At 29.8% G+C, this 16626-nt stretch overlaps 2 protein-coding genes across 3 annotated transcripts; both read right to left on the reverse strand.

Moving 5' to 3' along the window:
* Window positions 1-1853: 1853 nt before the first annotated feature.
* LOC100790183 (putative methylsterol monooxygenase DDB_G0269788-like) lies at window positions 1854-5051 on the reverse strand. Its single transcript, NM_001254226.2, is given in 7 exon segments — window positions 1854-2197; window positions 2338-2418; window positions 2514-2726; window positions 2813-2932; window positions 3069-3214; window positions 3988-4125; window positions 4967-5051. Coding segments are annotated over 7 exon segments (816 nt in total). The 5' UTR covers window positions 4997-5051; the 3' UTR covers window positions 1854-2109.
* Window positions 5052-9289: 4238 nt separating this feature from the next.
* Window positions 9290-14194, reverse strand: LOC100786443 (nucleobase-ascorbate transporter 7). 2 transcript variants are annotated; one of them, XM_014764589.3, is made up of 16 exons: window positions 14040-14194; window positions 13805-13874; window positions 13595-13715; window positions 13005-13102; window positions 12723-12899; window positions 12546-12646; window positions 12139-12214; window positions 11974-12033; window positions 11604-11788; window positions 11399-11495; window positions 10845-10931; window positions 10560-10618; window positions 10363-10454; window positions 10200-10277; window positions 9933-10093; window positions 9290-9646 (listed from the first exon to the last, which is right to left on the reverse strand). In XM_014764589.3, the coding sequence occupies exons 3-16, from the start codon at window positions 13698-13700 to the stop codon at window positions 9428-9430; spliced, it is 1596 nt and encodes a 531-aa protein (XP_014620075.1). In that variant the 5' UTR covers window positions 13701-13715; window positions 13805-13874; window positions 14040-14194; the 3' UTR covers window positions 9290-9427. The 2 variants fall into 2 exon arrangements, with proteins under 2 accessions (XP_014620075.1, XP_006574588.1); XM_006574525.4 differs by lacking the exon at window positions 13805-13874 and having other exon boundaries at window positions 14040-14192.
* Window positions 14195-16626: the final 2432 nt, after the last annotated feature.

A 16626-nucleotide genomic window follows, 5' to 3' on the forward strand; every position in this document is an offset into this window, starting at 1 on the left:
TAATTAGTGTGAGAGAAATGCACATAATATACACCACAAAGTTTACCAACTAGACTGTGTATACTTTACTTGGGGGGGGGGGGGGAATGGAGGATCATTCTTTCACATGTGACTAGACCGTTGGTCTTATACCAACTACCAAAATTTGTCTCACTTTTCCAAAAAGGTTAAGCGACTAATAATTTTTAAAATATACAAATTTGAATTTTTCTATTCAAGATATTTTTAAAATTACTTTTTTAAAAATAATAATAACTGTATATCTTAATATTCATTTTTGTAAAAACATATTATATTATTTAAATTTACCAAATATTATAATTTGATAATATTATCAATTTTAATTATATATTATATTTAATAAATACAATAATTAATATTATATATGGAAAAATATCTGTTTTAATATGTGTATAAATCCTACATTAATGGTAAAAAAAACACTAAATTGATAACTTAAAATATTATATTAATCCTTGTGTAAGTCTATTTTACTTACAAAAATAAATAGATTTTGGAACACATCAAATTTGATGTGCCTTCAGGAAAATTATGCAACGTGGGATAGTTTTGGGATTTTGTAAAATTTTAAAAGTTAAAGAAGGTGCAGCAAGTATTCAGACTAAAGGTCGAAATCATTTCCCAGAGGAAAGATGACAAATAATTTTTTAAAATAATTATCCAGTCTCTTAAAATTATAAACGTAAATCATTTACAGTCAGATATTTTTATTTTGTTTTTAATACATGATTAGTCTCTTTTTAACTCTTTTTTCATTTTATTTTACACTCTCACCGGATATTTTTTATATTCTCATGAGTTCTTTAATCCAAGTAGGCATGCTATGCCTTTGATTAGACTGAGATTTTTTTATTTTTTTTTACCTCGGCAAAAGATTAGACTGATAAACTGAATTTGACAACATGTTCATTAAGTTATACATCACTTTATCACAATACCAAAAATAGGGTCAATCATTAAATGAATAAATTATGAATTATGCCCATCAAATGTATAAGATTGCACTGTTGCAGTTATTGTTGGTAACATTAACAGTACATACGCGTAATAACAAATAAAAGACTTTTTGTTTTTAGAAGAATAAAAAGACTTCTTTAGTTTAACCTAAAAAAATTTGTTTAGTTTAGATTCTAATAAAAACGAATTTGAAACAAAAATCTTGGAAGAATTAATTTTATAAATCTTAATATATTTGAAATTTCAGATGAATTTATTTTATTTTTAAACATGTTTTGAAAATTTGATGACTTTCCGTTGCTACAATTTACCACCCCGTGTGCATACTATCCACCAATCAAAAAGCTGACAAGCGCGAAACAATGATAAGAGTTGGATGCTTTCCCTTTTGGGTAGTAAGTGATATTGATACTCTGATAATATTTGGAATTAATTATATTTTTTGCCTCTTTATTATTGGGTTTTTTCTGTTTTTAATCTATAAATATTTCAATTGTGTAATTTTTGTCTATTTATTAATTGACATCTACCATTTAATAAAAATGTTAACATGACATTTTACTATACATTTATCTTATTATTATACTACCACACCACAATTTCCATTAAATATCCAATATCAAGTTAACAAGTTATCGAAAAATTATACAATTAAATAGTGGATATTTAACTCGTAAAAAAGTAAAAGACTAAATTCGAAAAATGATAATAGTAAGAGAATAAAAATGCGGATTTCCCAAAAAATTATTATAAAAGATATAAAAATATTTAAAATTATTATGTAATATGCGGTAGCCATAGGCTTTAATCATAACTTTGGCTCCATACAATTCAAATGATTTTATCATCAAACAAATAACATTCACGCGCAACAAGGAAAAAACAGGGTATTATCAAGAATATTAGATCAGCAAAGGTAAACATCCAAAAATTGAAATCACTGTCACTAATGAAGTTTTTCTAATTAACAGGGCATGAATGTCCAGAAACAGCCATCAGCACATTGTAGACAACACCGGCCACTACACAAACACAAGAACACATAAGGAGTTGATAGGAAATTTTTCAAATATACCCTCAAGTTGCATATCAACTCTCTAATCATTCCTGGATATTCCCAAAAACTTGTTCTTATTGTTTCTTTTGTTCACTATTGTCTTCAACTCCTATGCTCTTCAATGCTTTCAACTTTCTGTAGCCTATATCAGTCCCAAATATCCTAATACGACAGCAAAAAATGTCATCTACCATTGTCAGTATAATTAGTAAAATATCAATATTTCGAGGCAACAATGCATAAAATAACAATAATTCTTTAATCACTATGTTCTCAATCCAATACTTACAATCAATACTTACCGGTCCATGTAAGTAAAAGTTGATGAATAGTTCCCAGACTTGGTGTACAATAAACGGTGATGATAGTCGTGGAAATCAGCTCTGAAAGTGAGGACACAAAGTTTAAACAAGAGGCACAATGGTAGAATAAACCAAATGGCTGATGTCAAGTGAAGGAGAAGTAAATTCACACTCACCCTCCATACAATGGAAGGAAGTTCGAAAGACTCCATGGGAAATGGTAACCACAGTGAGCCTCAACTGTCTCTAGGACTCTCAGAACCATCCATAACCAGAGAGTTATCAAGTGGGGCCCAGTAATGGCGGGACCAAAAATGGTAGCAAACCCAAGGAAAAGTATCTCAGCAGGATGAGCATATTCAGAAGTAAGACCAAACGGTGTAGCATACCTTGACAATATTGCAAAACCCTATAGTAGTCTATTGATAATAAACATAATAAAAGCTAAAATCCCATAGCACACAAATGAACTTACTCATGATGAACACTGTGCACATGCTTGTATAGCCATTTTGTGTGCAGTATTCTATGTCCCCAGTAGAATATAAAGTCCTCCAAAATGAAGTAAAAGATTATTTGAATTAGAACTACTTTCCTGCAAGACCAAAATCCAATCTTGCTAAATAAGCTTAACAGAAGAAGCACATTCCAGACATATCTACTGTCAAAGATGCTAACATGGGACTCCTATGTTTAGAATCATGGCAGTGCTCAAAAGAACCAAAATGTACCAGGACGGTAGGGGAAAACTACTCCGCATGCCCATGTATCTGAAGACGGGATATGAAAAAACCATAACAGGTAGATTGACACCAAAATGGTAAAGCAACAGGCGAACAATACATTTCTCCTGAGCAGCAGGGGTGTTATTTTTGGCCTGCAAGCAAGGAAGATTAGCAACAACAGTAAATCTTGCACACTAATCAGACTAGGCTTAAGGTAAGGAAAAAGGACCAAGAGAAAGAAGTCTAGTGAGTAGCACAGTAAAATCAACAAGAAAAACTGATTGCATATCAAGACTTGACAAAATTTAACTTCTGTTATTGTTCCTAATGTTTGCAGCTACATATTTACAAGTGAAAATGGAAAACAATTTATCATTCCTGCCATTATCAAAGGGGTTCAGTCAATAAACCATTCAAATATAGCATGAACACGTCTCCGAAAATTATGTTACATACTTTTCAATGAAATTCTTTTGTTTGAACCAGCCAACCCAAAGGTTGAGAGTCAACACCAAAAGGCATTGTTAGAACAACACATGTAAGACATAAGGAAAAAGAAAATGATAGTGTGTCTGGATTAGCTTCACGGTGAGAAATAATCAATTACTTTTTCACGGTGAAAGTAACCAACAAATAGTTGCTTTTACTTTTTTCATGATATCGTCATGATTTTGTGGGATAGAACTGATTCTTTTGTGTTATCCAAACACACTATGAAAAGAGAAATATCCAGGAACTTCTTCACTTGTTCTTAGCACCAAGGAAACAGGGTAAAAGGAATAATTGATATAAAAACAAGGTGCATGTGAAGGAACACTAATTTTAAGTCAAAGCAAACAATGTTGGAGCAGTTTAGTCATGACTGATGCTCATTCTAAATAGAAAAACAAAATTGAGATAAAAACAAATTTGAACAAGGGCAGACCTGAATTTTGTACTTGCTCATCCACCCTGCCCTCTCAAGCCATATGAAGGGAAGTCCAGACAAGAAGAAAACACCTTCATGTAGAAAGAAACTTCCCAAACACGCCAGTTGAAAATCACTGAAATGTGTGATCAAGTACTGCACCACAAAGAAAAGTAAGAGGGGTAAGAGAGAGAATTACATTTCCACAAAAAGTTAAAAGGACCAAACATCAATTCCACTTTTGGCAACTAGTACAAACATGTAACCATGCAAACTACAGGACCTGCAAGAATCTGAAGCCAAAAAGCCAAAAAAAAAGAAGTGAAATTACGTCCGTGAACATGCTAAATTATATGTGCTCCAGCAAGGAAAGATTTGAGCCTGCCTCTGTTCACAACTACCATTACCTTTATACACTACATATTGATGAATACATTTTATATTTCTAATTTCTAATATATTATATGCACAGGAAGATTAATATGAGGATTTGCTAACTCTTTCAATAATTAACACATATGCATCTCAAAAATCAATCACTACTGAATACTTCAACAGAGTTCACAAAACTCTAGGAATATAGTATTTCACCATTCCAGTGGCAATAAGGATGAGGCAACAAATAACTAGGATTGAAAAGTTAAAAAAAAGGCATAATTTTAAAATAATCAAGGACACTGATCTGTGAGAACAATTAAAGTTTCAAACAGAGCAATGAGCAATCATTATGCATAGTTGCATATCAAAACAGCAATGACAACAGCCCCAATCAATCAAGCACGGTTTCTCATTCCTAAACAAACCCAATAATGCGCAAACTCTGGCCAACTACATCAATAAATCGATAAATAGACAACAAGCATCGCCTAAAATCGCATGGCAAATCTGTCCCTGGAAAAGACGCTAAGAAATTTGCGAGAGAATGAAAAAAAGTGGCGGTTGAAGCGGTGGGAAGTGACGATAAATTGAAATAAATGCATAGAGTGAAGGGGAGAACCTGCCAGCCAGATTCGATGAGTGAGGCCATGGACGATGGAAAGAGGAGAGAGAGTGGGGAAGTGGATTTAGAGTTGAGTTGTATTGTGTGACTGTGTATTGTGTGATGTGTATATATGAGAATCAGAGGTAAAGCCAAAGAAGCCGCAGTACCCAACAAGCCAAGACAGACTGTAATAATAACCAATAATCATGTCACCTCTGAATTACATTTTTATTAGTACTCTAACATCTTTCTTCCACCCTTTTTTTCTTTTAAAAAAATCTATTGTATTTTTAAGTTTAATTTAATTTTGGTTCATATATTTTTAAATTGATAAATTTAGGCTCTATTTGAGGTGATTTTTAGTTGAGTTTCAAATAATTTGAAAACAATAATTCATTGTTTGGTTTTTGTTTTTTCTTCAATTTTTAATTTTAAAATTAACTCATTTTAAAAAAAATTATCCTATTGAAATTAATTTTATTTTCATGTGTTGATGGTAATCATGATAATAATAATAATAGTGGTGGATATTAGTAATAATAACAATGATGATGATACACAATAATAATGATAATAATTATAGTTGTGATTAGTATTAACAATGATGATAGTAATAAAAAAATTATGTCAATTATCGAGAGTACTTTTTTTTAAACTAAAAATGTAAAAATATTTTGAAGATGAGTTAAAATTCATTTAACTCCATTTTTTTTAATATGTTTTATTTTTTTTAATTATATTTAAAAATTAAAAATCAAAAACTCAAAATCATCCTTAATTCTTCAGCTTTCAAAAACATATGAATTTAATCCCGAGTTTACATATTTTCTAAAGTTAGTTTTAACTAAATTTATTAATTTAAAAATATAAGGACCAAAATCAAGTTTGACGAAAAATATAACAATAAAAAAATATTTTTTTTATATAAACAGTCACATTGTGATTTGAACCATCTCTAGGTCTCACGTTGAGCTTTGAATTGAAAATTATGATTAAAGTGGGAGATCCACAACATATGATCAATTAGATTTTCGATAAAAAAATTAGTCATTTAGAAAGTTTTTAAAACATAAAGTTTAGTCCAACATAAAAAATATAATTTAAATAAAGCTTATAAAAGTTTGGACAATTTATTTTACAAGTTGATTTGTGATTTTTGTGAAGTTGAATAAGTTTTAAACTCAAATTCTAAGAAAATAAAAAAAATAAAGAAAATATCAATAGCAAGAATTTTTTTAAAAAATTGTTATAATTAAAATTAAATAAAACTTAAATAATGTGAATTATTTATAATTAAAAGAATGAAATCTTTTTTATTTTTTATTATTCAATTCTTAAAATTAAATTTCTAAAAATATTATTATTTTATCTCATTAATAATTCATGTGATTAATTTTTTTTAAAAATAAAATATTTTTATATTTTGAATATGAAATTATAATTTATTTTATTATTTATTCTTTTATGTTAAAAAATGTTATTCTATAACTTTTTTCATTTAAGAATCTGGCAATTCATATTTTTAATAGAGTAAATTCATTTTACAAAATAGAAAGAATTTCGTGCAATTTTAATAAACAGAGAAGGTTTATATGACGAGACATCATTTTATTTTGACTGGGATGAGACATCATTTATAATAAAGTTACTGTTTGATAAATTTATGCAACAATGAAGATTTGGGTTTAAATGTAATATATATTTATAAAATGAGAGAGATTAATTTGTATAGAATTTAAAAGTAAAAAAGATTTTGTATAAAATATAAAATGGAAAAGAGATTAAAGTATTTTTTCTTCTTGTTTGGACTATAAGTAATCTTCATGAGAGACAAATTTAAACTCCAAATCACTAACAAAGTTGAAACAATTTCATGTTAATGAATTTACATGTATAGTGTTATTTTAGTACTAGTGGTTGCATATATTATGAAAATCATATTTCTATGAATATAAACACTTTAGTCCCTAAAATGATAAAATTAAAAAAAAAATCGTTGAAAGTGTATCATTTTAGTCTAATTTTTTTATTAAAAAAAACTGTGTAATTTAAGTGGTAATATTAACATATTTTTAAGAACTAAGGTGACAATAAATAATTAAGTTTAGAACAACAAAACTTATTTTCAATTTCATTACTTTCAAAGGTTAATAACGCCTTACATTTTCGATCAACAATTTGAATATTCACTCAAATATAAACTCTTATATTAGAAAATCACATGTTTTGTCATGGTGTGATTATCCAAGTATGAAGGAATTCTAATGAGTAAATATTAAATTAGACCCACGAGAATGTAATGTAGAGTATTGACAAGTTGATCCTAAATATAACTAAATGTCAAAATAATTTCTAAAAGTGATAAACGTTAATCAATTTTATCTCATTATCTATATTCGTTATGTGACATTGTTAACTACGTTGACATGGCACATCAACTCATTAAGTGCCAAGTTGGCTATTGCGCATGTTTCCATGCATCAGCCTGTTAGAACATTTTTTACCCAATTGTTTTTAATTTTTTGTTTGTTCATCTTATTCCATTTGCAACCCTATTTCATATTCATATTATTCCCATTAGATGTTACGTATTCCATGTATCCCTTGTTTTTTAGAGTTTATTATTAATGGACTCTGCTCATATCAAATTATGTTACTTACTATATCATCTGCTCATATAAAAAAATAATAGTAGATACACATTAACAATAATTTTCAACGAAAAATTCTATTAATTATGTTATAAAATTCTATTAAATTTCAACAAATTATGTTACTTACTATATCATCTTTTACAACAATGATAGACAATAGTCATTAAAAAATAATTTTATTTTAAATTATTAAAAAATAGAAGAAGAAAAAATTTGTGAAATGTATTAACTATTAACTCACTCAGTATTAAAAAAAAAAAGTCACGGATGTACAAAATAATTGTAAAAGTTAAATCAGAATCTTTTTAGTAAGTTAAAGGCTTTGATAACAATCAACATTGTCCATTATTTATCAATCCAAAACCGGTGGCAATCTCGTTTGCTTTCATAAACCTATCTTGTCATCCTTCTGGTTTTGATTATGGTGTTTTAACTTTAGCAAAGCAAAGTGATTAAACTAATTTGGCTCAATAATTAATTAATTAGCCTAAGAGATCAAGCTGGATTAGCATACGTGTTATTGACCCAGGCCTATCTTTAGTCTTCATATTCTTTAGTTTGATCCTAACTGATATTTTCTTATTTTATTTTTTTATAATAAAATTTGTAAAAGGTGCAGACCCCGGCAATTCAAAAAAGTAAAAACAACTCTGGCGACACCCAAATAAACCTTTTGTTTGAACTTTGTCTAGTAAAAATTCAGGCTCGAGTATATTGGCGTTTTCTGTTGAAATTATAATATTTCAGTTAAAATATATTTTTTTCTCTAGCAAAAATAAAAATATTCAAAATTCATTTCTTTAAAAACTTTAGTACATTCTTCGTCTTCTTAAAATTAAAATGTATATTTTTTTTTTATCTTTAACAAAGTTCAAATATCCAAATCTATTTACATTACTTTTTTTTTATAACAATTATATGCATAAATGATATAAAAATATTACATTTATATCGATTAGATGTACAACGAATATAATCAATCATCATCATAGGTTCAGATCACTTATGTTTAGACAAAAAGTGACATGTTTCAGTTTTGAAAATAAAAATTATTAAATTTTTTATAGAAATAAATTTTAAATATTTTCATATGAGGACGAATAAATACTTTTAACATATTATTATTCTATTTTGAAATTTAGATAAAAATTAAGGGTTTGTTTAATAAAGTGGAGAAAAATGAATGAAAATAAAAGAAGAGTAAAAGAAATATATAAGAAATGGAGTATAAATTAAAGGTTTTTAGTGGAGATATTAAGAAAAAAGTATTTAGTTGAAGAGAATAAAAAAAGTATTAAAAAAATGAAATTAATTTTTTTTAAAAGTATTACTTTTTAAAATTAAATATATTTATTTTTTAGATAAGTAAACTAAAATGCACCAAATTTACCAAACACGGGATATTTTGCTTCACTATTTTTTATTTCATTTTTAAGGGTCTTTGTTTTGACACTTTCCATCCATTGAGGCATGCCATAGACACACATTATGTCAGAAATAAATTTTCCTATTTTTGAAATTAAACAAAAAAAAAATTTAAGAAAATTTTAAAGAAACAAAAAGCTAATATAATGATATAAAACTAACTAAATTAGGCTATTAGCTTCACAAGAAAGAAGCTGCGGGGAAAAAAGATGTTGATGTTGCTGCTACATTGGTTATACTAGTAGTTAAGACTTAAGAATGAAGAAATTGGAAGATTTCTAAATTAGTTATTAGTTACATATCACATGTAATACCCACAATGAGTCATTGAATGGTGAACATTTTTTTTTACTTCACCATATATAACTCCCTAGCAGCATGGTCCAATCCAATCCAATCATACAGAGGGAAAGAACTTGTTTAGATTGAAAGGTAGAGAGTAAAACTCCTCACTCCTTGTATCTGTCTTGAATGAACTGAATCTGTCCCACCAGTGCATGCCTCTGTCCTTACGTGTTTGACTGTCTTTGTTGTGCAATGTGGTATCCAAGAACAGTGCCAAGGAGCCAGCAACAAATGCTTTTGATGAGAATGGGACATTGATCATGTCATTGAACTGCCAAAAAGAGAAAATATAACTTGTTGAAATTACAATGCACACACAACAATAAAAAGAATTAGGAGAAATGCTAGCAAGTAGCAACACACTTTTTTGAACAGTCTCTTATTGGTTGAAGTTTTTTGAAAATGACAAAAAAATACAATCTAACATCTTATTTAATGACTCTCTGATGATTTTGTAATTTCCAATGAATTTCAACCAATAGTAGAGTGTGTTATAAAAAAAATATATTGCTAACACTCCTCAAAGAAAGAGAGATGGAGTGAGAGAAGCTGAATACCCATCTAGCGTGAGTGTGCACAGGACCATAGTTCTTAAATGCAGTGTACTCATTGAAGTATTGTGGTATAGAGAAGCCCATGAAAATAGAGAACCCCAAGATGAGTTTAGTTCTAAAGCTGTTTAAATTGCAAAACTGAAGGAAACCGAGGCCTGCAGAACCTGTGTTGCAGAAAAAAAAGACAAAAATAATGATAATAATAGCAGGGACTTAAATTAAAGTATGACAGAAAATCAGATTCTTGAACTGATCATATTACATACATACCCACATAGGCAAAGAAAAGGCAATATAAAGCTGCAACTATTGGTGCTGGGATTGAAGCAAACACAGCTCCGAATTTTCCTGCACACACATACACAGCACTTCATAGTAAGTACATTGGTTCATCAGGGAGAAAAAAAATAATTTTCAATCCTAACCAACTTACCAAGTATGGAGAAAAAGATCATGAATCCTGCTGATATTTGAACAACCCTGCGGCTACCAACTTGCGTTAAAGCTAAGAGTCCAGCATTCTCTCTGGGAAAAAGCCAAGAATGCTTCTTAAATGATTCAGGTATAATATGTATTCCTACTATGAAAATGATACCTCAAGCACATGCAAGTTTTGTACAAGAATCTTACACAGAAACTGATGATCCATTCCCTGTCCCAAAGATCCCTGATAACAAAATTCCTACCCCCTGATACATAAGAAATAGCAACTAATGATTATCACAAACAATAAGAAAAAAAATGACAAATCTAGAACAAACAGAACCAATAAGATATGATTACTATACATGCTGATACTCATTTCTCCATATATAAAACAATTTAAAACATATAATTATATAATTTAGATATTTGATAAAGAGAAGCAAACAAATGAGGTGGGGGAATAGTTTTCGATTCATAAACTGTGTTTACCTGCCAACCGATACCACGGCTAAGAACTGAAGGTGGCATTGGAGTTGCACTTGCATACCTTGAAACAGCAATAAAAGCACCTGTTGACTGTAGAAAATTGAAATGTATGTGAGAAACCAACAACCATTATGTCAGTATGCCACAAACTGCACGGGAATAAGAGAAAGAAGGGGAAAAAGATCATGCACTTGCATGATTATATTACTTTGTTGACATTTGTCTACACCAACTTGGATAAAGTCTTGACAAAATTCATAAAGTGAAGCTAGTCAAACTACTATATCTTTTAAATATTAGACTTTGAGGAGAGGAGAGACTCCAGAAGTAATTCATTTGTTATTCAGAACATATAATGGCATTCCTGTCTTAAGTGCTCCACATATTATATAATTAATGAGTCAACTAGTCAAGCATAAAAGATTCCACACAAAATAATTGCAGGACAATATGCTACCCACAACTAAGGGCTTCTACAGAAGGGACAAACTAAATTTCCAAATTCACTACACTAGTTCAACAGCACATATAGTTCACAAGCATAAAAGTAAACAAACCTCTACTAGTGCAACAAATGAAGCAGCCATCGTTGCAAAAGCTTCTCCAGCATCAAATGTAGGAGCTCCCCACTGGAAAGGATATGGGATTCTAATCCTGATTTAACATTAAAACAAGTTTCAAGCATCATCAAGTGTGTCCTCCAATATACAAAGCTACATGAAGAAGAAACTGTTTCTGTTATAAAAGTCACAAGACCCTTACCAAGGTGCACCACTTATAATTCCAGCACGATCAGTTCTGCAAGTCTCTTGAGTTGTCTGTGGTACATTTTTATATGCTCCACCCACAGTGAGAAGATGAGCATAAATCCACACAATTGTCACTGAGAATATAACTGCAAATCGATCAAAGATACGCTTTTCTCCTTTCATCACATGAGGAATGTACTGAACAAAGGAACACTGCTACTTTAGAATATAACATTTAAATTGGAGAAAGTAAGGAAAAGGAAATCAAGAACTAACATAATTTTGTTTGAGGAGGGTTTCAGGTACTCAGGGTTATTTTTAAAGATGTCGCAAATGATGCAAGGAAAGGTAATTTAACAAACATCATGACAGTTATACATCACCTGTGAAAATACTAGTAAGAATACGATTTCCGGCAGCCCAATCTCCACACATTTTGCAAGCTAGAATTCAAAAGACATGATCAAGAAAGTGTTAATCATACCAATTATATAATTCATACATGTAGGAAAGAAATAAGGACTAGTTCTTGTTGCAGATATCAATACCACAGGAAAGCCCAACTCATAAAGTCCAAAGCCTGACAGAGCAACCAAGGGAACAGCAGAGAGAGGGCTTAAGAACCTAAAAGAATATAGCAAATTATTCGCCAAGATGATTTCAAGAGGCAGAAAACGAGCCAATAACTTTCAGAATGGTAAAATCCTATCCATCGGTGTAATTTCAATTTATTTCCACAAAAAATTATGATCAATACTGGGGAGATACCAAATGAAGGAGGGATTAGTACACATTATAAATGTATTAGAGCTAACCATTCTCCCAAACAAGTAAATTAGAAACATTTCTTAACATCTGAACTGAAAGTAAAAGTATAGCAAGGATAATCTGACAAAGCACAATGTGACTACAAGATTGAGGGAAAAACAGTTGAAGTATCTAGACAGGAACCAACCTCACTACATTGCGCCAAAGGCCACTGAAGCCAACAACAATTTGCAAGGTCGAAGCAACAATAAGCGCACCCTGTGTTCCACGCATTATCCTCTCAAACCTCTGTATATTAATCACAAATCAGGTAAACAAGGATGGTAACACAAGAAAAATGGCATAACATGTGTAATGAACCAACCTCCTGAGGATTCACAATGTCACTGTAGCGACCAGCAAAAATGATAGAAATGGTAGTTGGCACAAAGGTGCAGGATCCTCCAATAACTGCAGGTAGACGAGTCCCAAATAGTGTTTGGAAAAATGTGTTTATGCCAGCAACAAACAGCAGAGTCTGGACCATTTTTGCTTTCTCTTCCTATTGAAGCAGAAATGAGAATCTCGTTAGACTTAAGAAAAACACATCATTGAAAACCATTTACTTTTTCTTTTTCTTTCTTTGTTGTCAAGACTCAAGACTTACATTTCCTCCTCCCATCTGAGTAACAAGAGTGGTTGGTATTAGAACAGTTGTGCCAAGCATCACCAAGTAATGTTGGAAACCAAGTAGTATCGCCTCCGCTTCATCAACATTAAAATTCTAAACTCAATCATCACAATGAATATGAAGCTACACTATTTAAATAAATAATAATCATATAAAAAGACTACTTGGTTTCTACTTCACACTCAAGGAAAAAAAAAGGTCATAAAAGAGTTTTCCAAAAATAAAAATAAAAAGCATCACCATTCACCACATTACCAATTAATAATCATCCATCAAATTAACATAAAAATTCTAAACTCAATCATCACAATGATTATGAATATACAGTATTTAAATTTAAATAAATAATAAAAAAATGACTATTTGGTTTCTATTTCTACTTCATGCCCCAGAAAGAAAGAAAAAAAAGGTCTTAAAAAGAGTTTTTTTTTCCAAAAATAAAAATCAAAGGCACCACCATTCACCACATTATCAAATAACAATCATCCATAAAAAAAGGGCAAAAAGGAAACTCAAGTTTTTACAAAAGAAAACAAAAGGGTTGTTGAATGAAGCAGTGAACTCACGCCATGGAGGAGGACTAGTGATGCAGTATGAAACATTTGGAAGTTGATCTTTCACAGGGTGTGGCTGAAGCTCTTCCGGCTTGGGTGGTGGTGCAGCTGCTGCCATGCTACTTCCTTGAACCTGGTGAATTCCAAAGTTATCAAAACCCAACAAAGCAAAAAGAAGAAGAAGAAGAAGAAGAAGAAGAAAGGCTCAAACAAACAATATACCAGTTAGGAAGAAAGAAAAACAGAGTTTCGTTTTCCCCACAGACAAAAATGTAGTATTGATGGCGAGAAACTGAGAACAGTTACAATAAGAGAAAAATAATAAATGATGATGATGTGGAAGACAAGAGAAGAAACAAAATGAACACTTTCCTTTCCTTTGTTGTTGTGTGTTGGAACTTGGGAGTGGGGAATACACAAAAGGACAATGAGCAAGCTCAAGGGGTGACAGACACACCTTGTCAGTAACGTTATGCAGTGCAGCAAATGCAGGAGGATTTCTTGGTCCAACAAAAACAGAATGTGGAAAAAAGCAAAAGGACTCAGACACCTCCTATACACTACAATAACACTCTTCTTCCTAGAGCAACAATGAAACCAAATTAGCTCTGACATAGTGCCCACTCCCTTATATTTGTAACATTCTAAATCCTCAATTTCTATTCCTCATTGGTTAAAACAATTTAGGCAAAACGATAAAGATTTTTTTAAGATACATAAAAAAAAAAGTATATTATTTATGATTTTTTTCACGTTTCGATTATAAATATTTTTTTTATTTCTTAATAATAATATCTTATGATACTGATTAGTTAGATCCAAAAAGTTATTATTATTTATTATTACTATAAGTCTTACCAACATTTAAATAAGAAATGATACAGTTTTGGTAAAAGCATCTTCCACCACCTTCACCTTTATTAACCTTGGATTTTGTTTAGTATTTATTTATTGTTTGACCAATGCTATTAATGTTTGTCAAAACTTTCATTAAATTAATCATAAGCTCACAGTAAACGCCTCTCTCACGCGTTTCAGCATATAAATATAACCTTTTATCACGTCAAAAAGTTTACCATTTTCATACGGTACTGTTACTTTTTCTTCCTTCAGCCACTAGTAACATTGTGCTGACTAGTGGCGCAAATTATTAAAAGCTCTCTCTTTTACCTTGACCCAGAATTGAAAATTAAAATTACTACACTTTTGAATGGAGTCACAGTAAATAACAATTTTGATGGAGATTAGAATATTATCAACACGCTCTCTAATGCATAATACACTTTTTTAACATATTTTTTTTATTTAAATTTATTAAAAAATACAAAATCAAACGAGAAATACATTAAATAAAATATAAAATCTACTAATTTTTTGTGATTTATAATAAGTTTTAACCGATAAAAAAGTATGTATTTTAAAAAATGTGTTCGTAGCATTTTTCTGAAAATTAAAATGATTTCAATTTGTTTTAAAAAAACTACAAATTATCTAGGCTTATATTTAACTTGTAAATGTAAATAAATTTTGTTAAAATTATTTTGATATTCGAATGAGTTATATATATATACAGAAAAAGTTGTATTTTTATTATTTTGAAAATTAATTGGATTTGGAAGTTGCAGATTGGGTGTAAATTATTTTTTCACATAATTAAGATTTTTCTAAACATGAATTATTTTGACATTTCATTGAGTTGCAGGTTTTGTGCAACCGTTTAGTCCATTATTTTTCCGTGTATTGTCAAACATTCACACAGGCCTCTCCGTTGGACGCTTCCTTGAGTCCTTCGTCTGCTCAATTAGGAAATCCTCTCTCATGTGACAATCATCACACACAAATTGCGAATATGCCAAAAAGTAAACATAACGTTGGAAATTAATGTCTCATCCCTGTGCCAATGCCAAGTACTTCCTTCATTCTCTTTTATAAGTTAAAAAAATCATATTTATTAAAAAATTATTAAATCATCTCATTCTCAATTAACATTAAATATGACAAAAATAATTGAATTTTAATTATATTTGATAACAAAAAAAATTACTTATAAAAGAGAACAAAATACTATTTGGACTAAATATGTTTTTGTCCTCATAAGATTGAAAAAAAATTTAGTGTAATTTTTGTTCTCATAAAATTAAAATGTGTTAAATTTTAGTTCGAGATAAATTAATTTAAATAAATCTGAACTTATAATTATAATTTTTTATATCGGTTATCATCATATATATATAATGTAAATGTAAAGTTTTTTTTACATTGATTATGCATATAATCAATGTAAAATTATACACATGTTTGATATTTGAATCTTATTTTAGACTAAAAAAATGACACATTTCAATTTTATAAAAACGAAAAATGTATTAAAATTTTTACAAAGATGAAATCCAAACATTTTTAATTTGATGTTTTAATCTATTATTTGTCTCTTATGTTAATTATTGGTAATTTTCTAAAAAAAAAGAGATTATTAGACTTGGTGTTAACAAAAATATTAATATTAGCAATAACAAATTGAATGCATTTAATTAATGCTAAGAAGATTTTTGGATAATCTTATTTTTCAAGGGAAAAGAAAGTTATGGACTTATGGTATGTATACTTCTATTGGATTTTTAACCATACCCATTTGTGAGGAAAACTTGCCAACTTGGTACCTGACATTGTGACAAAATTCTCCACCTTAGAGTGGATATCGGGATTGGTTTTCATTTTTTTCATGATCATGGGAACAAGCATATATCCCAAGCTATATGGGTCATTGAATGAACATTGATGGTACAGTGTACAGTGAGTCTCAGTAATAAGGAATAAATTCTGGTATCCCTCTATGTTAATGGTAATGGTTGCCTTTCAGAGATTTGGAATTTCATCACTTAGCTTAAACAGTATTCATGAAAGTTGAAATGTGATTTTTTTGTTTTCTCATTTTGTGCTTTGCGGTTTTAATATGCCAGTCCTACTTGTGAATTTTATATATTAAGTAAGTGAGTGAATTATAAATAAACGAAACTTCAAATCAAATTTATACTTGTGTATTT

The sequence above is a fragment of the Glycine max genome, chromosome 2, assembly GCF_000004515.6.
Source record: "Glycine max cultivar Williams 82 chromosome 2, Glycine_max_v4.0, whole genome shotgun sequence".
Taxonomy (NCBI): Eukaryota; Viridiplantae; Streptophyta; class Magnoliopsida; order Fabales; family Fabaceae; genus Glycine; species Glycine max.